The sequence below is a fragment of the Solanum tuberosum genome, unplaced genomic scaffold (assembly GCF_000226075.1).
Source record: "Solanum tuberosum cultivar DM 1-3 516 R44 unplaced genomic scaffold, SolTub_3.0 scf00500, whole genome shotgun sequence".
In the NCBI taxonomy this organism is placed as follows: Eukaryota; Viridiplantae; Streptophyta; class Magnoliopsida; order Solanales; family Solanaceae; genus Solanum; species Solanum tuberosum.
In genome coordinates, this window is record NW_006239419.1 from 331,784 (window position 1) to 352,808 (window position 21,025).

Consider the following 21,025-nt stretch of genomic DNA (forward strand, 5'->3'; position numbering starts at 1 on the left):
AAGGGCACTATAAATGTCGATAAACACGCTAACAAATAAAAGAGATAACCTTCACAAACAAAATGGATCTGCACAACTTTTTTTATTTTATTTTGGAGGTTTCTATTGCTTTGAGAATTGGCTATGAGAAAGAAGAGCACGGAAAAGTATTGAGTTATATGATCTGGTTCTTCTCTGAAAATTATAATCAGAGTTCCACCTCTTCTTTTCTATTCTTATTTGATGTATATATCTTTCATTTTTTCCATAGAATTATATATTATGAGTATATAATTATTTAATAATCTAATCTAAAAGCTTATAGACTTAATTATATTGTTAATAAAATAGATATTCCGGCTATTTTTTTCAAAAAGGTTTCATTTTAATTTGGCTTATGGTTTAGTTTTCGAAAATAACTTAATTGTTGGGAAAGTTCTCAAGCATATATTATTACTATACTATAAAAAAGAAAAGGTGGGAGACGTGTCGTCAAGGGTTTGGATTGCGTGAGAAAAACTAGTGAGCGAAATCCTCCTGGATATATATAAAGATTCAACAATTGTTTGTATTTTGATAGATAAATTACTACTGCATGTTAAATGTTGAAGCTCCGAATTGGAGTTGGATGGACCCGACTATCTACGCTCTGAATCCATTCAAGAACCACCATGGCCTTACTGTAAACCCGGTATCTTCTTAATTCCTTTTTTCTTTACTTCTTATCATCATCTTCCAACTTGCTTAATTTCTATTCCAGGCGCGATTTGCCCCCACCCTAACTGAGGCTGCAGGTGCCATTATTGACGTCAGTTTCTCTTCATTCCCTACGTTCATTTTTACACCCACCCATGACTGCAAATTTACGAATTCTTCTGCATACAATTGCCCTTATTGTTTGAGAAACTTTACATATACCCATTTCTCATAACGTGTCAATTATGTAACCAATGTGACTGATAAATTGCCAATTCTTATATTACCCTTTGGATTTTGTCATTCTGGAGCTTGCTCTTTCAGTTTCACGTATATCCCTTCTCATTTTTTCTTGCAGACCCGATGCTCCAAGTCGAATCCGCCAGAACCTTGGAACTGGAACATTTACTTGTTTCCTTTATGGTGCTTGCGGGTTGTTGTTAGATATGAGATTCTTTTCCCCATAAGGTTTACCCTCTTTTGTTTCTTTTATTTTTCTCATTTGTTAGTTACCCAGCTTGGCTATGATAATTGCAAAAGGTGCAACTCTTTATTCCATATTGCAATAGTTGTTCACTACCCCCATTGAAAGCTCACTTTTGTCATCCTTTCTTTCTAATGCAATTGCAGAGTTCTTGTCTTGACAATAGGATGGATAACATTTCTCTCTTGCTATATCCCGGTGCATTTCCTCCTTAAAGGGCACCATAAGTTCAGGAAAAAACTAGAGGTATCTCTCTTGCTATCCAGTTTACTTAATTTTTTTTTTCTTGCAATTGCTTTAGTTAAGGACTGCACTTTGGTTGGCATTTGCTCTCAATACATATGATAATGTTTTCCTTTATCCTTGGCTTTACCGTGGAGAAAATTATATTCATCTTATAAGGAACTCGTGATACGAGACAAACATCACTCGCTTAACAAAAAGGAACTCCTTAGATTAAAAAAAAAATTCCTTCGTAATTAACTGGTTAGAGTGCATAGAAAATGAACTGCCTACTCGAAGAAATATGGTTATAACTAACTAGCTGCAATGTTGTTCAGCACTCTATCTGGTGAAATGCTGAACAATTGGGTTCAAACAAGAGCAGGCACACTACTTTTTGAGGAAATCAATCTAGTTCATAAGACTTCTGCAAATTATAGCAGATGTTGATACTGAAATTGGTTTTGGAGAGAGCTTCACATTTATATACTGGTTTGTACTACTTGTTAAAGCTTCTTTATTTACACTACACTGTTGGTGAAGATAATGGAAAGACTAGTTCTTTTAACTTGGCATATGGATAGAAATTACTGAAACTTGTGCTATAAAGTTTCCCAAGAAATAGGAATATGTTCCAAAACAAACAATTGAAGCAAGCATGAGATTTCAGTGTATGAACAGAAATTACTACAGCTGCAGACATTAGGAAACACAATTAGCAATGGAACGCTTCATTATGTTGATTAGCTTTGGAAGTTGCTTATTGTGTCTGGACCAGGTTCTGCCACATTTGTGTATATGTTCAAGTATGATCTTGGATAAAAAATGAGGTAAAGCACATTGAAACATTACATAAGGAATCTGCTATATCTGTCTCAATCATTAGCTTTTGCAAACAAAACTAGTCATAAAAGATATTCAGATACAGTATGGACTATGCCCATAGTTCTTTTTTCTTTAGCTTAAGCTTCTGTCTGATTTTCTTTCTTTGTTTGGTCCACCAAACTGACCTTTTTTCCTTTTCCTTAGTATCCGGTTAACACTTAAAACAAAAATCATCTAACAGAATGCGACAGAGAAACTATCCCTATTTAGAAACTAATTCTCGGTATTTAGTGGCACCATGTATTATGGGATACTATCCCTAAAATTTTAGCAATCATGATGGAAACAAACCGAACCTACCAGTACTCTTATATATAATCAAAAGACGTAGTATTCAAATCAAAACAAGAATATTCTAATAAGAAATACAATGTTCAAATGAGTGCTCAACAGATATTCAAATCAACTTGAGAGTCAGCCACTGGCACCCGACAGTGTCTTGACCCCCATCCAATTTGGGGCCCACCTGAGTAAGATAAATTGGCACGATTGTTTGGAAATTCTCTATTATGATTTAAGAGGTCTAGACTTGCTTATGTTGCACTTTTGTTGTTCTCTTGAAGAGTATCTATACATACTAAGGTTTCTGGCATCCTTGCTTTGATTAAATTTCTTAGAGGATTCTGTTTGAGCTGATATGCAGTTTCTTTGTTGCATCTTGGACTGGGGTTGTCAAATACCACGGCCCACGACCAAGCATACGACCTAAGCAGGTACATCTTCTGCCATAATTGAGATCTTACATGTGAACTGCTTCTTCTCTAAACATCTAAAGTTGCCTTGTGCATTTTATCGACAGGTTTTTGTGGCAAATCACACGCCAATGATTGATTTCGTTATCTTAGAGCAGATGACTGCATTTGCAGTGATCATGCAAAAGCATCCTGGATGGGTTGGTAAGAGGTCTAAAGCATTTGGCATTGTTTGCTCGTCCACTTTGTCTCTGTCAAAAGTTGCCAAGCTTTGATATGAAGATGTGTATATTAACCACTAAGAAAACGGGCCAAATTGCCCCTCAATTATCATAAATGGAGCAATTTTACCCTCCGTTTGCAAATAATCCCAAATATATCCCTGCTGTTAATAACATTGGCCATATATACCCTTAAAAACTAACAGACCTCCATGTCATTCTTCGGCACATTTTAAATTTATTTAACTGATGTTATGGACGGCCATTTATGAATAAAACCCATCCCACCAAACTCACTGATTTTGGTAGCTAAAGATAGTTCTGGTTATGATAAAGTGGTTATTTCTGTAAACTTAGAATATTGTATGCATCCAGTCTTATTAAATCACCATGCCAATTATAAAAACAAGTTACCCTGCTGATACAGTCTAGGCCAAAGGTTGTCTAATCACTTCTGATTTCTAGCATTCCATTTGCTTATGTTCAAACCTTAAGGAGTATAGGGAGCTATACCCATCTCTGTTGAAGTGGGTCAACAGGGGTGACACAAGTATGACTTCTTGTACTGTCCTTCACCTTGTCATTAATGGTGGGGTGTCATTCGATTGTTTCAAAGTATTTAAATTATGTGGCTCAACTTCATTTGCATTATCAGTTGCCACCTTGAAGGGTGTCAAGTGCACTTGAGAAGAGAAATGACACACATACTTAAGAACTTTGGGCTGCAAGCTTGTTTTTGTATAACTGCAAGGATAAATTTATGAAGTGGTCTTGTATGCCTCCTTTTCCGCATATTAATTTCTCACTAAAAATAATATATTTGCAGGATTACTGCAAAGCACCATTTTAGAAGGTGTTGGATGTATCTGAACCGCTCAGAAGCCAAGGATCGTGAAATTGTAGCACGGAAGTTCGTAATGTCAGAAGAATCATTATAGACATCTCACTCTGCAGTGTTTTTCTTACATAATTTAATTTTCAGGTTGAGGCAACATGTTGAAGGGGCCGACAACAACCCTCTTCTTATATTTTTTTTTTTTTTTTGATGACAAGGGAAACCCGTAGCCGCTACCCTTTGGGTGCACACAGGGTAAAACCCCTGCTCCTATGCAATAGCTCGCAAACCACATAGGAGAGGTAACCCGCACTAGGCAAACCTGGTGCGACGAGCTTGACCCAGAAGGCAAACCCCTTGCTTTCGCTGGCAAGGGGTTTCGAACTTGAGACCTCCAACGTGGAAGTCCCAAGCTCAAATCACTGGGCCACCCCGAAGGGTGACCCTCTTCATATATTCCCTGAGGGAACTTGTGTAAATAACCACTACACTGTCATGTTCAAAAAGGTAGGGCCAATGAATTCATTCATTTATACAGTTTTCAATTGTTGAGCTTAGCTTGACCCAAATTTTAGGTCTTTCGAATATTCGCCTCTCAACTATGAGGAATTCTTTATTGTGAGTCGTTGGTTAAAGAGGAAACTGAAAAGTACATTTTATGGTATTTCTGATCTTCAATATATTTGAGTATCTTTAGGGTGTGGTCGGTATGAAGAAAATGTTTTCTTGGAAAATATTTTCTAGGAAAATAAGTGAGGATCTTACTTATTTTCTAGTGTTACATAGCAAAAAATCGTATCCTAAAGTATTTGTATATAATCTAGACAAATACTATGGAAGGTGGGGATAGGGGTGGTGAGGATTGAGGCTACGGGGGTGGGGGTGAAGATGAGGTGTGTTGGAGGGTGGGGAGGACACAATCAAAGTAGAATGCCACTAGTGAAACTTGTTTTTCCTATTTCTACTAGAGAAGTCATTTTCCTCATTTTTAAGAAACTTGTTTTTCTAAAGTAAATGTTTTCCAAAATTTTTGACCAGTGAACATAGAAAAAGTGGAAAAAAAATTCCTCCATACTGAACACACGCAAAAAGGGTGCTACTACAAGTCGGTTTTTTATGTGGATTTCCAAGTGTTTAAGTAATGGTTTTGATGCCTCTATCCTTTTTCATGCATGATGAATAGGGAGCATTTGAACTCGGCTGCACTGTTTGTCCTGTTGCAATCAAGTACAACAAAAAATTTGTTGACGCCTTTTGGAATAGTAGAAAGTAAGGATTTCTTAATGTCAAATTGCTTATTTGGTTTATTTGTTGGTATTCATCTCGTTATAGTCTTTCTTCTTTCCAGTTTGAAGTTTGTCTTTCTTCTATTAATTGCAGACAATCCTTCACAATGCACATTTTGCAGCTCATGACATCTTGGGCTGTAGTCTGTGATGTTTGGTACCTGGAGCCTCAGAACATAAGACCTGGGGAGACTCCAATCGAGTTTGCAGAGAGGTTAAATTTCCGTTGTGAAAGCAGTAACTACTGGTTCTAACAGGGCATTTATCTTATCAGATGTGAGATATTAATTTTTGGACAATACTCGTATTGAAGGTAATCGTTGCCAATTTTCTCTTTTCAGGGTGAGGGACATCATTTCTGTTAGAGCAGGTCTTAAAATGGTTCCTTGGGATGGATATTTGAAATACTCTCATCCTAGCCCCAAGCATCGAGAGAGGAAGTATGTTTCCTATATCCCCCCTCCCCACATGCTCACACACAAAAAAGTATTAGACTTAATACTTTGTGCCGTTTACAATTACTTTGATTTTTTGTAGTAACAGAGCTGATCCTTTACCTGCCTTTTATTGATTTCTTGATTGTTTTGTATTTTTTAATTTAAAATATGTTGCATGTGTGTTCTTTTTCTTTCAAGCTAAAATCTAATTTAATGTCTCTCTCTGTCTCATACGATGTCCCTTGAACTTTTATGTTGATGGTGTTACTGACTACTATTGTTTTTGTAGAATGAAGTTGTGTAGTTCTCCTGCCACTATGACATTGTTGTCTTTGTTTGAATTTTCAATAGTAATACTAAAATTGCATCTATGTTTGAAGTGAACAGTTTGTATGTCCAGGCAGCAGAATTTTGCAGAATCAGTGTTGCGTCGACTGGAGGAGTAGTAGATAATTGGATGTATGTTTTTTGTCTCCATTTTCACTTTTGGCTTGAGAGCCGTTCAATTTGGAATAGTTGTCATATTATTCTTCCTTGTCAGCTTGACGTTTTGTGTTTCATCACTTTCTCTAACCATAGTTAAAGAGTAGAAAGTTGACAGCAATTGTGTGTGAAGCTCATTGCTTAGTCTTTATGGTTTTGGATGTCCACGCAATCCTAAACTTTGTGACTGTCATTTTGTGGTTACTCTTCCATGATGAAGAAGATACTCTGTGTGTGTGTGAAAAAGAGAGATGACTGCTCTCTCCAATGGTGGACAGATGGGTTCAAATTCCATCTTTGGGTAATTTTTTTTTTATGACAAGGAAACCCGCAGTCGCTATCCTTTGGGTGCGCATAGGGTAAAATCCCCGCTCCTATGCAATAACTTGCAAACCACATAGGAGAGGTAAGCCAGTGCGACGAGCTCGATCCAGAAGCAAACCCCTTGCTTTTGCTGGCAAGGAATTTCAAAATTGAGACCTCCAATATGAAAGTTTCAAGCCCAGACCACTCGGGCAGAATGCTGAATAAACTAAATAATGTTGGCTGTTGTTTTCTTGTGCACGTGGTTTTCCCAGTCATTGTCGTTTGTGAAATTAATTGTTGGCTAGGGAATCCCAGAAGAAATTAAGACAAAGAGTTACCAACTCAAGTGTTTGTTTGTTTTTCCAAAGTTTAATGATTCTTTTTGGTGGGAATATTTATTTGCCCAAAGTTTGAAACCCAAGGCCTGGAGTAACAATCGCTGCAGCCTTTACGTTAGAAAGGAATTTCTTACAAATTCCAAAGACCTAAAAGAATCATTTTAATTCCCATGATATGAATTACAAGACAACAACAACCTGAACAGAGGTTGTCAGCTGGTCAATTTTTTCACACATGTTTGGCCTCTAATTATTATGATATAATAATTCCAACCCTTTTTCTCTATTTACATGTTTGATGTTGATCTTGTTTTAATGTGTGTTTTTCCTTTTTCTCCTCCAAAAGTTGTTGCATATGAAGTTAAAGATAAATATTTGATACCATATAGTACACTTTTTGACTGAGGGAAAATTTTGAACTTTGGGGACCCTATCTATACTATACTAGGACTATTCATCTTTTAGAATTTCATTTTCACCGTGAAGTTGGGATCCGTGTCACTATTGAAGATGTATTTATTATTATTATTATCTTCTTTTTGAGTCACTTACGTTACTTTTATAATATATATGTTCAACGGTTTTGGGCTGTTTGAATTTTGATAATTAATTCCCTCTTCCATTTTAGTTGACTTAGTCTACGGGTGCTGCTTATACTAGAGACTAATTGAGATGGAAAATAAATAAATTTCAAATCAAGTATAGAAAATTAAATGATGAACCATTAATTTTGAATATGCAAAGTAAAATGAAATGTACAACAAAAGCGTATTTAATGTTGTGAGACTATTCAACTTTCACTTGAGAGAATAACTTTAAATAATGTAAAGATTAAGATGTGGAATATTTTGAAGATTTTAGTATTAACAAACTGACTCTGGATTTTCCATATCAGAACTATCCAACAAGGTTTTAATTGAATATTACTTATATATCTTCTAAACTGACCCGTAACAAAGAATGCGAATTTCTACAATTTAAATACATCAACATCCCTGTTGACCCAAAAATAGGAAAAAAAAATATCGTAGAAACAACCTCATACAATCTTAAATGTATTTTTATCTTGATTTATGTGTTATTGTTTAAATTTTAATTTTGATCATATATTTTACAAATGATTTAAAAATAATTATAATTAAAAAAAGCTTATTTAACAAATTGAGACGAGGGAGGGAGTATTTTGACTAAAGTGAAGAGTTCCATTTTCGTGAACTGTTTTCCTTTTTCCGTTTTCTCATATTCAGACCATCCCACTAATTAATTCGCCCGGCCCACCCTCACTACTTATAATACACCTCTCTCCACTACGCAAATGTGTAACGCCATTATTTTGTAACTTCTCCATTTTTTCCACAGAGAGAGAGAAAAATGGTTTCTTTTTCGAGTCTGACTATTATCTTATGCCTTGTTTGGCTTTCATCTCCGGCTGAAGCTTCCTTCAGTTGCACCTCCGCCGGAACTTGTGACGCCATTATTGACTATACCTTACCCAACGCCACTACCTTTAATGCCGTCAAGAAACTCTTCAACGTAAAGAACCTCCGTTCCCTTCTAGGCGTCAACAATTTCCCTGTCAATACCCCTGCTGATCAGAAATTACCCGCCAATCAAACCATCAAAATCCCCTTTCCTTGTCTCTGTAGAAACGGTACCGGAATAGCCAACAAACGCCCCATTTACACCGTCGTCGCCGGCGACTTCCTATCCCACATAGTTACCGACATCTTCGCCGGTTTATTCACTGTTCAGGAACTTCAGACGGTTAACAATATTTCTAACCCGAATTTGATACAACCCGGGGATAAATTATGGATCCCACTTCCTTGCAGCTGCGACGACATTGATGGTGAAAAGGTTGTTCATTATGGTCGATTGGTGAGCAGTGGCAACAGCATTGAGGGTATTGCTCAGCAGTACAATGTCTCTCAGGAAACCCTTTTGAGGTTGAATGGTTTAGCAAGTCCTAAACAACTTTTAGCTGGCGCTGTTCTTGACGTTCCCCTTAAAGGTACTTACTCACTCACTCCTATATATATTTGCCTTTTCATTTTCTCAAAAGTGCACTATCCTAAATTTATGAATAGACAATCAATTGGGTATTGCCTAACTGCCAGGACTCAAAACTCTGAATTGACATAGGCAGTGCAGTGGCCACACGCACACCTTAGTCATCCCCCAGGCAGTAGATGCTCATTGACTCTAAAGTTCAAGAGGTCTGTGGATTAAATGTTTTCATCTGTTTAACCCCCTTTAAAACATAAAAATTATGTGTAGCCCTATTGGACGTGTGGCTATTAGGTCAATGAAGTGGGACTGATCAAGACAAAATAATGAGCTGATTTTTTTTCCATCTACCCTCAGCCGTAGTGGGGAAAGTCCCGGTATCCGTTATGTTGGGAGGTAGCCAGGTATTATGTGCGTACGCTGGGGAAGAAAAAAGATGCGTTGCCTTATTGTCTTGTTTAGAAGTTTCTTTTACCGCTTCCCATAACTTCGTACTTGCTGAATTGATTCTTGTATCCGTAGTCGTTCCTACAACTGTTAAAAGCTTCTGGTAGAAGAAGGTTTTTTAACATCTTATCATGTTTAATTCAATGAACTATGGCTTGATGAGATCAAATTTACAAAAAATCTAGATTACCCTCTAATTGTGGTATTTGAGTGGCCGAGCTCAATGGCCTTAGGGCATGCTAAACATTGGTTACCCTAAGAATGCATGGATTGGAATTTGGAACACACTTCCCTTATGGAATGGAACACCTTGTAGTTCTTCTCTTTTCAGATTTTCAAAAAAAATAAAAATGATAAGAGAAGATTGATGATCAAGATCGCTAAATCTAGTTGTGCAAATCATCATTAACCATATTTTTGGAATTTTCATACCTTCTGGGCTTATGCCATGATTACTAAGATTCAGAAGTGTTTGATTTGCAGCTTGCCAATCAACGGTGAGCAATGCCTCACTGGACTATCCTTTGCTAGTGCCAAATGACACATATGTCTTCACTGCTGCCAATTGTGTAACGTGCAAGTGTGATGCTGCGAGCAACTGGACGTAAGTAGCTGAACCGATGATGTTTGTGTTACAACTCGACTCTTGTTGTTGCATCACATCATAAAATCCCTTTTCTACTGCAGGTTGCAATGCCAACCATCCCAGATAAAGTCATCTCTTTGGAAGACATGCCCGTCAATGCAGTGCCAAGGTTTAGATAACTTGTACATTGGGAATGTGACCACGTCTTCAGAGTGTAATTCCACATCTTGCGCTTATGCTGGTTACAGCAACCAGACCATTTTTACCACAAGCACTCAGTTAACTTGCCCTGGTAATTAGTTTATTCAGTTACACACTTAAAATTGGTTGATAAGACTAATTATGCACTAAACTAAGACATGTTTTGTTGTTGGTACAGCCTCTGACAATAGCGCTTTCGGAATGAGGCCAGGGACATGGAGATGGAGATGGAATGTCATCCTGGTTGCTGCTATCTCTATGTGTTTCATAAGTACTCCATGGTTATAGGAAATCTTTTAAAGGGTGTAGGCATTTTAGCTTTATTTCAGTTCATCCACGAACATGATCTCTTCTTTTCCCACTTTAGACACGCTACTTGTTTCCAGATTCTAAACTGTTCAATTTGATAAGTATTTCTTTTGCTGAATGCAATGTCGGGTTGATTGTCCAAATTAATGATTCTACTGCAAACAAGAGTCTTTTAGTATAGATTTTCACATTCTTACTACACCTTTTGCACGGTGGATTCTTGTCTTTCGAAAAGGTATTAAATTTGTTCAATACTCAGTCAATGAAAAAACAATAAATTAATTTCTCTCGAGAAAATAGCCAAAAGCCCCCTAATCTATTACCCAATTCTCAATTACACACTTATACTTTATGGGGGTCCTATTACCTCCTGAACATTTTAAAAGTATAATAAATACCCCTTAAAAACTCACACCCAAATTTGTATAAAAAATTAAGTTGCACGCGCTTGCCACGTAATTTACCTTTTAAAAAATATTATTTTTTCCTTTATTTTACTTTTCCTTTTATATTACCCTTCTTCTCTTTCTCCTCTCTTTCCTTTCTTGCCCTTTTTTTCTTTACTTTGATGAAATGATTTTTCAAACAAGCAAAGCAAGCTCAAACTTAGAAACCCTTGAGTGAATTTTTCTTCATAAACCTTCTGTACATCAACTGAAAAGTCATCATGATTTTTGTTCAATAAAATAAAAGAATTTATAAAGGTCGATTAATGGTAAAAAGATTTACTTGTTTGGTAGGATATGCAATGAATGGGTTTCATTGAAGCTTAGTGATGAACAATATTTGGAGACTTCAAATTTGTTTTTTCAATGTGGGTTTTGAATTTTGGTTGAAATTATTGAGAGCTTAGCAACTTTAAAGATGAACGCGGTGATTCATGGCGGAGGTAGATGGCGATTGACGGTGCGATAATTATGTACGATGGTTGGGTCAGGATAACATAACTAAGAGAACTTATAAATTTCACTCAAGGGTTCCTAAATTTCTCCATTAATGACACTAAAATTTGATCCACTTGACTTTCGATTTTAATTTTGATTTTAAGCTATTGTCAAATTTTCAAATGGATCTACCGTGAAAAAATTGTAATTTAAGGATGAAAATCCGCTTAATGGTGGGAGGCTGATGAAGGACTTGGTGGTGGAGCTGAGTTTTCGCCGGTACTGCTCTGGTGAAGAGAAATAAAAAAGAAAAAAGGTAAAAGGAAAAAATAAATTGAAACTGAAAGGAAACTTAAATTTTATTAAAAAAAACAAAAAACCAATATAAACTAAAAAATAATCTAAAAATTAAAATTTTAATTATTATTTTTACTTCTCACTCTCTCAAAGAGGGTGAACTATACTTTTTTTGCCACCTCAGCATTCAAGGAGCAAATAACTCTACTTTAAAATAGTTTAAGGTGTAGTAAGACTCATAAGTGTGTAGTTGAAAATTAGGTAATAGATTAGAGGTCTTTTTTGCTATTTTCTCATTTCTCTCTAAACGAAATGCTACTGTTTTTATTTCACCAAAACATTTCCGTCCTATGTTATCTTTCATTTTGTTCCATACCATATATACTATCAATTAAACACTTTTTATATCCAACCAATTTTATATATACTAATAATAATATACACAAGTGAACAAAAATGACAATTCAGAAATTTCAGAAGCTAAAAAAATTACAAATTATTACTCTAATATCGACGACAAAAGTGAATGACTAATAGATAATATATTTGATTCGTGCCTATTGGGATAATGATTTGCAATAGATTAATGTCTAATGAATAGAATTTACATATAAGATAATTTTTTTGAATATTCAAAATTTGAAGTACCAAATTCAATATTAACTTGAGAAATCCAAAATTTGAATTTTGAACTTGGTCAAATTAGGCTAACCCTACAAATTGTTATTCTTTGAAAGATAAAAAAGACTTGTGATAAAAAATAGTACTCAAATGAGTATATTTTTTTGAAAAGACTTATGATTTAAAATAAACGGATTTTAGAAAGGAAACATGCTATTACAAAAATGATGTTCCGTTTAACAACAAAAAAAAGTAAAAGAAAGAAGGTTTGAGTAAGGACTCCACTAGAAGTAGTAATATTAAGGTTTGAAAAGGCGAAATGAGGAATGTTATGGCCAGAATTGATTTAATCGACTCTGTTTCTTCCTTCGTATAATTCTGGTTTGGCCCTTCCCTTCTCTACCGCCGGCAGCCTCTTCACTAGGTATCATACTCAATTTCCTTTGTTCAATAACTGAATTCCCCTTTTATTTCTATTCCATCTGCGCTTAACTCTTTCTTCAAATCACCGCCTACCTTTATTAACCATTGCTGCGAGAAAGCGCTTGCCAAATACGAGGGTTTCTTTCTCCCTCTATTCCTTTCATTACAGATTTTTAGGTTAACATATTTGCATTTTGTTGAAGATAACATCCTAATTTACATTTCGCCAAAGACAAACAAAAAGGTTGCCACCTTACATTTATCAAAACATACCATCCTAGTCTACAATTCATCCAACAACAAAAAAAAGTTGCCATCTTGCGTAGAGTTTTACACCGTATAGCTTCAACTATACAATCAGTCCTGTTCTAGGAAATCACTTTATCACTCCTTTGGATGGTTGTTACCCATTATATTGTATTGTATTGTATTGTTAGTTTTTATACAATGTTTGTTTTGATTGTTACTTTAATTTTTTTGTATCAATATTGTTAATCCATTGTTAGGTAACAACGAAAAGGCCTTTTTTGTGTAACGATCCATTTAGTATGGTCGCGTCGTTACCATAATATTTTCTTTTTATTTATTTTTACTTATTATTGAATAATTTCATTTCATCATTTACCCTACATTTCATAGTTGTTTTACCTCGTACCCTAGTTTTTTTGTAAGTTTATCATTTAAATTATGAATGTGTGACATTATGTAACGACATAGAACGATACAATCTGTCCAAATGTTCTATTCATTAAAATAATACAATACGATGCAATACAACACAATACAATAGTTACATTATGACTTAATATGTAACAACCATTCAAACAAAGTGTAAACAAAATAGTAGTACCATTTTTAGGATTAAACAGTTGGGAGCGTTTCTTGTTTTTCTGAATTTTTTTCCCTCTTCTTTATGTTTTTTACTCTCTTCAGTTGCTGTATTCCAATATATTCATTCTTAAGTTTTTGTATGCTATCAGGTCCTTCTACTTTGATTATGAAGTGAGGGACACCAGCTTATAAAAATGGCAGCTGCACAATTGACCAGTAAGGCGATGTATAATGGGTTTACTGAATTAGAAGTGAAAGAGGAGATTTCCAAAAGCTGCTCGTTAAGATTCTCAAATCGCCGTTGTAGTTCCTTTTCAAGAATCAATCAGAATAGCTTGAAACATGTTTATGGTAGCAACAATTGTTCTTTATCGATTGGAAAAAGCAAAAGATTTTCATATTCACCTGCTCTTTTCCCAAGGAAACGGAAATCTTTAAGGTTCCGTAATAAGTTCAGTTCAGAGAGTGGTGCGGAAGCTTCTGATTTGCAGGACACCACTGCTGTAAAGGGAATAGATGATCTCTCAAGCTCAAGTGGAGAAGTAGAGTAAGACCCTGATCTTACTTAAGTTTTCTGGATTGTAGCTTTTTCTGATGCTAGGCAGACATGATTAGGGGCCTACTAGCAGTCATTCCCCATCGTTATGTGCATACATTGTTTTCACTAAATCCCTTGTCAGGGTCACTTCTTCAATCTCTGTGTCTAACTTGGAGTGTTTTTCCTGTGACTATAAAGTGTTATCGAAGTAAGATCTTATTAGAATTGGCAGAACAAAAAAATAATCTCTCACTAGATATTTTCCGGTGGTCGCAGCCAACAAGTGTACTTTCCTACAGCTTATTAAGCTTTCCTGTTTCCATTGTATTTAGCGCGGAGCTTTTACTTCCATCCTGCATCAGAATATTTACGGTAACATTGTTGTAACAGGGTTATTACCTGTCCACGATCTTGGTACTTCTAGCTTTGGTATCTCAATTAAAGGCCCTCCTAGAATGGGCAAGGACAGTCAGTTGTTGGCTTAATTGTCTGGGCTTGGGAACTTTAGCATCTATGAAAAAATTGAAGTTATAAAGCCTTCACACTTGTTGTCTCTGCATTACACATTTTCAAAGTAATTATTGCAGAGGTTAGGTTCATTGATGAAACTTAGAGATCTTAACTGAGCCTAATATATATTCTACGCTACATACTGATGTTTACATGTTAATTCTTTTTATGGATATTCCGGCTGGCTACAATATATATTGCGTTTATATGGTTAAATCTTGACAAAGTGGCATTACTGATCTGTCTTTTTGATGGTTTTTATGTTGCTGGTCCACATCCCTCCTTTGCTGATCTAGTTTTCTTCTTTTCAAATCCTTTTGTTGGTTTCAGTGAGTTGAATGAGACTGTTCCCATTATAACAAATGTCGAAAGTGAATCAATAGAAGAGGCTCCTACAAGTTCATCTCAATCTGAGGATGTCAGGTGTGAGCTTGTGATGCTGTCTTTGCCAGCAATTGCTGGACAGGCCATTGACCCTTTGGCACAGTTAATGGAGACTGCTTATATTGGGCGCCTGGGTAAGGTGGAACTTTTGCACATTCAGCATTTTTATGTAACTCTTTAATTGAATTTTAGAATCTCCTGAGATCACAGATGAACTGGTACAAAAATTTCTATTCGGGGGGTGGTGCGAAAACTTATGTCAACGACTAGCATCAATTTGTCGTTAAGGAAGAGAATTTAGGATCTTATATTAACGGTGGTGCGAAAACTTGTGTCAATGACTAGCATCAATTTGTCGTTAAGGAAGAGAATTTAGGATCTTATATTAACGATGACCCTTAATTTGTCGATGGTGATAGTTCATCAAATGAGGACTAGTAGTTTCTGTAGCTAGTTGTTATGGTGTAGGCATAACGGTTATGCTTGTACCGATTTAACATAGATAACTTAACTAATTTTGTTGTGGCTACCAGATGTACTTTAGTTTGTATACTATTTGAAGTGTGTGCTATCCTTCAGCTCGTGAGACTAGAAAAACATAATGTTCCCTATCTGTATTCTTTAAAAGAATTTGATTTTCTTGATCGTGTCCAGTGAAGCTGGAAATGGGTTTTTTGGGTTTTTCCCATTTTCCTTTATGAGGGGTACCATGAAGGGGTGGAGGGAGTGTTGGTTTTATATGCCTTCTTCTTTCCTGCTACTGTTTGAAGCTTTGGAGTTATTTCTGCCTTACAGGTTCTGTGGAATTAGCTTCAGCTGGTGTCTCAATATCAATTTTTAACATTATATCAAAGCTTTTTAATATTCCTCTACTTAGTGTTGCTACATCTTTCGTCGCTGAAGACATCGCCAAGAATGCAACCAAAGTTTACATGTCAGGTAAATGGAGTGTTAACTTTTTTCTCATTCATTGTTATAATTGCTTAGGTATTCAACTGACCTAGAGTTGGTGTTCCTACTAAAAGGCTTAGGACTCATGCTCCGACTTTTATAACGCTTATTTGTCGATACGTTGTGCAGAGGGGGCAAAAGGCACTGATGGTAGACTTCCCACTGGGGTAGCAGAAAGGCATCAGTTCTCTTCTGTGTCTACTGCATTATTTTTAGCAGTTGGCATCGGCATAATTGAAGCTTTGGCTTTGGCGTTGGGATCTGAACTACTTCTTGGTTTAATGGGCATATCATCCGTACGATGGCATATATATTTTCTCACTTCCCAGTCTTTCATTTGAGTTCCTTCTTTTTGTGCTTGCTTTAATTTGTGTGAAGTATGTATTCAGCACGTGAGTGCACATAATATCCTGAAGAAGGAAAAGTTTTAAATAAGGGTCACAAGAGACCATTTTCGTCCTGGCTAATTTATAACTCATACAATTGTTATGTTTATTTTTGCCTGACAGAGTCTGTTTGGTTTTACTGACTCCTTTTTAATTCTACTTTTTCCGTTTTTTCCCGGAGTGATGGGCCTGTTAATAGGGAAAACAGAAGTGAATGGAGAGAGACTATGAAATTGGTAGCACGCACCACTTTGGTGCGGAGTGAAGTTGCAATCATTACGCTAGGCTGCAACTTCAATATCAACCTGTGTAATTTGATGATGTCTACTAATAATCTGATAGTGTGAAATAATATAGTGAATTCCATCTTAAGGAACATAAAACCTATTTAGTTTGACTAAGTTGTGTCGTCTCAGTTTTTCATTTTGGTAATTCATGTTTCCAACCTGAGTGGTTTGAGTTTTTTTTTTGTTATTTAGCTAATTTTATTTAGTAATTCGTATACTAGATTCTCATGTGGTTATTGGGAGGAGAAAAATCTTGATGACTTATAAGATGATGTTTGGTTAGAAAAATAGCAAAGTTATTTGTGGCTTCCTAAAATATTTTATCACAATTTTCTTCTCGTCATGCAGGCCCTTCAAACACACATTGTTGTGTACATGCATAAAGATTTTCTTATGAGTTCTTACTACAAAAATTGTTTTGTTTGTAGACTTCACCTATGAGAGTTCCAGCAAAACAATTTCTTGCTGTGCGTGCTCTTGGTGCTCCTGCATTTGTAGTTTCCTTGGCCCTTCAAGGCATATTCCGTGGATTTAAGGATACAAAGACTCCAGTCTTCTGTTTAGGCAAGTTTTGGATCCTTGGCTATTTAAGTGTTAATAGTTCTTGTCCAATATCCTTTCTGCTGATTTCATTTATGCAGTTTTGACATAGAAATTCCAACTTTTGGGTATCCTAAATTTGTGGCAGGCAATGTTCCCTTCAATAACGTTCTAATTAACCTGGAACACCTTTGTCATCTAAGTCATATATATCTTCTCCTCTAATCACTGTATTCTTAACTTAATTGCTTATTTGCACTTGAGTTTGTTCAGTGTGTATACGGATGAAGGTGGAAAATGGAAATATTTCCTTTATCACCTCCAGTTTTGGACCAAAATTTTTACAGAATAATATTTATATATTACTTTAAAATATGTTTGTATGCTTAATGTACTCATAAACTTACAGTCATGTAAACTTTGTTTGATCCCTAAAATAATAATATTGTGATAAAAAAGTTAAATCGGAGGGGATAAAATCTAAAGCTTTTTTGATAATGAAATACTATCTGATCAATGTTTATTGTTAAATAAATAATTGGACAGTGTAAAAGATTCTTGTGTAAGTATTATACGGGAAAAATGCCCAAAAAGATAAGTTTTTCCTCCTCTTCTTAAGGATGTCTGTAAATGCAATTTGCTGTAATTACAAATGCAATTCTTTATCGTTCCTAGATATGTTAATGGAGCTAAAGTTGTACCTTTGTGATGATATAGCATATTATTTATGCAGGCATTGGAAACTTTGCAGCTATATTTTTGTTTCCCTTACTTATGCACTATTTCGGCTTGGGTGTGTCCGGAGCTGCCATATCCACTGTCATTTCACAGTTTGTACTTCTCTCTAGTCTTTCTAATCATGTTTGCTTCTCTTCTCTACTGTCTAATACTTTTGTTCTTTTTATCAATTCTCTTTATCTTTATATGGTGAAATACTTATAAGCTTCAATTTTCTAGATACCTAGTGGCCTTTTCTATGATGTGGTATTTAAATCAGAGAGTAATGATATTACCTCCACGATTTGAAGAGCTGCAATTTGGTGGCTATTTAAAATCTGGTGAGTGGTTATTCTTGAGATGTGTATTCCAAGATTCCTTCTATTTGATAAACAAGCTCACCTCTGTGCTTGTGCCACAACAATCTCTTGATGTTTATTGCATTTCATATCTGTATACTTTTCATGATAGTTAAAGGGTTCTTCTAATTTTGTATTTGTGCTGCCTTAGGTGGATTTCTCATTGGAAGAACTCTTTCTGTCCTTTTCACAATGACACTTGCTACATCAATGGCTGCCCGTCAAGGTGCTGTAGCAATGGCGGCTCACCAAATATGCTTACAAGTTTGGCTAGCTGTCTCCCTCCTCACAGATGCACTGGCTGCATCTGCACAGGTAAATTGATATAAATGAAATTCTCTTTATCGCTATGGGTCTAATTCTACTTGTAACTTCTCTTTTACTCATGTACCTCTTACATCAGAACCTATCTGTCTTTTTGTGCATGTATATTTATCCCATATGCTTATGTCTAATTCTTTTTTTTTGTTTATGGTGTGTGCTTCATGTTTGAATCGGCAACTACTTCTGGTGCTTCAAAGCTTTCAAATACCATATGTCAGATGATATATTATAGGATTCGATCAGTAATAGTTGATCTCTTGCATCTTATCACAATTTTTCAGTTTGAGGCAACTTCTCTTTACTTTGTTTCCAGACGTTGATTGCTAGTTATTTATCAAAAGGCGATTATGTGGTGGCAACTGAAATTACACACTATGTTCTAAAGGTTTGTGCTTCCCTTCTTTTTTGTGCCGTTGAGCTCTGCAAGTTTGTGAGACACTCTACACTAATAATGAATTTGGACCTATAATTTGCAGATAGGGCTAGTTGCAGGTGTGTTTTTGGCGGTTGCATTAGGTGTTTCTTTTGGCTCTTTATCTACTTTATTTACCAAGGACACAGAGGTGCTAGCTGTGGTTAGTACAGGTTTATTGGTATGTCTTTAAACCTTTGGGAGTATTTGGTTAAATTTAATTTGTCAGTGATTTACATTTACCTATGAGTAAGATGTTCTTATCTTCGAATGGTTCTCTGAAGAGTTTGGTTATTGCTCAGAAACTAAGTTTAAAATTGTAAAATTGCAAAATTGCTGCAGTTTGTCAGTGCCAGTCAACCAATAAATGCTCTTGCGTTTATCTTTGATGGCCTCCATTATGGTGTTTCAGACTTCGCTTACGCAGCTCGTTCCATGGTAAGCTTGTAGTGCATTATGATTCAATACTTACCAAGTATATATATTTATATTCACAAGTCGTGTTCTTTCTTTGGCATACAGATGTTGGTGGGGGCAATATCATCTGCATTTCTGCTTTGTGCTCCTAGACTTCTTGGTCTTCGTGGTGTTTGGTTGGGATTGACCCTTTTCATGAGCTTACGCATGATGGCTGGGTTTATCAGGTAATGGATACCCTCCATCTTCCTCCTTTTTGCATGCCAATTAGAAATTTGCTTTTGCGGGATTACATTTGTGGTTCCATTTTTTTCCTGGACTAGATTCTTCTGGTGCTATCTGTACTGTTCTTTGTCTGTGTTCTGTGAGGTATTTTCCATTGATTCAGCAATAAACACTGTTGTTATCAATTGGAGGTTTTTAATGAGTTAATGTTAGATATGCATAATGTTTCAGGAATTCTAGATGAGCACTGCTTGTGTTAGTAGTTTGGATAACTGAAATTTTCAAATTTCCAGTTATATTACATGCTTTATCACAAAGCATTTTTACGTTCAGGTTATTGTCAAAGAAAAGTCCTTGGTGGTTTCTGCATCGTGACACAGATGAAGCTATGGTTAGTAGAATTCTCATTTCGAAGGTATAGCAACAAAATTTTGATGAAACTTCTTTATCCCCGCATAACAAATTCCTACATTGTTGTCTCTGCATGACAGTCGCTGTATGTACTGTATTACAGTAGTTGCATAACTAATTAATTAGCACAAACCTGAAAATATAGGGATGTCAGCCAATTGTCTTATCTGATGCAGTTTTGAAATGATGGTCTGCTATCTTAGCACTAAAGAAATGAAAATCCTGCTTCTGTCATTCCTGGAATGATGATGTAATAATTACCCACGCACAATGACCAAATTTTAACCGAGTACTTGGTATATTCAAGTAAAGTAATAATATGCTTTTAATTAACTGGGACAAACCTATTTTATCATTTATAAACTACACAATGCCATTATAATCCATTGACCTTTTCTTTCTTTATTTTTTGTTTACCTTGTATCCAATATTATTCATCCAAAATTTTTAAGATAGTCCAGTGCTGCTAATCAGCTGATAAATGTTATTTTCTGTTTATTAACTTTATCTTATTCTGCGTTCTCTTTCAGGTTATTAGTTGAGTGGATTAGATTTCAGACCTTTGAAACTTACGAAACCTCCTTTCATATTCCTGATTAACTCAACTTTCTTGGATGTTGTCTTTTTCTCTGAAAATAGGATTGCTGAGTCTCTATCCTCCATGGGTACTTGCTTTCTTAGTTATTGTTTTTCCTTTATTCCCTCCTCTTAAGTTATTTTCTGGGGGGTGGTGGATGTTCGAAGATTCATCATGACTGCAATAATGCCTTGTGGCTTGGTCTGTCCTATGTACATAAGTTGCAACATCTGTATATATATACTTATCGGCATTACTTCCTTATGTACCATGTAACTTTTTGCTTTTAGAGCAAAATGTTGAGCATCTTGGCTAAGAAGTCAGCTTTGCTAGAACTAAAGGAAATAAAAAAGGTTAATTTGAGCATCCCTTGAATTTCTTGAGGTCAATCAATCCCTAATGATCTTGCAAACTTGCTGTACACAAAATACATGTTGAATCGCCTTTCAATGACTATCTATGGGAAAAATAATTTGGATGTGTTCAATGAGTTTTGTAGTGTTTGGTTCTCTGTGTT

At 35.7% G+C, this 21,025-nt stretch overlaps 3 protein-coding genes and 1 pseudogene across 4 annotated transcripts; all 4 read left to right on the forward strand.

Moving 5' to 3' along the window:
- Window positions 1–464: 464 nt before the first annotated feature.
- Window positions 465–2,981, forward strand: LOC102604036 (uncharacterized). Its single transcript, XM_006364466.2, has 6 exons — window positions 465–661; window positions 740–787; window positions 1,034–1,143; window positions 1,306–1,405; window positions 1,720–1,873; window positions 2,910–2,981. Exons 1-5 carry the CDS (start codon window positions 575–577, stop codon window positions 1,732–1,734), a joined length of 360 nt encoding a protein of 119 aa, XP_006364528.1. The 5' UTR covers window positions 465–574; the 3' UTR covers window positions 1,735–1,873; window positions 2,910–2,981.
- LOC102580599 (glycerol-3-phosphate acyltransferase 3-like) lies at window positions 2,103–6,341 on the forward strand (annotated as a pseudogene).
- A 1,894-nt stretch (window positions 6,342–8,235) lies between these two features.
- On the forward strand, window positions 8,236–10,393 carry EI1 (Erwinia induced protein 1). The gene is given in 4 exon segments (NM_001288550.1): window positions 8,236–8,875; window positions 9,802–9,922; window positions 10,006–10,196; window positions 10,284–10,393. Coding segments are annotated over 4 exon segments (1,062 nt in total).
- Window positions 10,394–12,459: 2,066 nt separating this feature from the next.
- Window positions 12,460–20,874, forward strand: LOC102604703 (protein DETOXIFICATION 45, chloroplastic). 2 transcript variants are annotated; one of them, XM_006364468.2, is made up of 15 exons: window positions 12,460–12,640; window positions 13,620–14,017; window positions 14,849–15,036; window positions 15,698–15,841; window positions 15,983–16,149; window positions 16,955–17,090; window positions 17,800–17,896; window positions 18,024–18,124; window positions 18,294–18,457; window positions 18,780–18,851; window positions 18,943–19,059; window positions 19,221–19,316; window positions 19,401–19,522; window positions 19,854–19,935; window positions 20,462–20,874. In XM_006364468.2, the coding sequence occupies exons 2-15, from the start codon at window positions 13,665–13,667 to the stop codon at window positions 20,471–20,473; spliced, it is 1,851 nt and encodes a 616-aa protein (XP_006364530.1). In that variant the 5' UTR covers window positions 12,460–12,640; window positions 13,620–13,664; the 3' UTR covers window positions 20,474–20,874. The 2 variants fall into 2 exon arrangements, with proteins under 2 accessions (XP_006364530.1, XP_006364532.1); XM_006364470.2 differs by having other exon boundaries at window positions 19,854–19,911.
- Window positions 20,875–21,025: the final 151 nt, after the last annotated feature.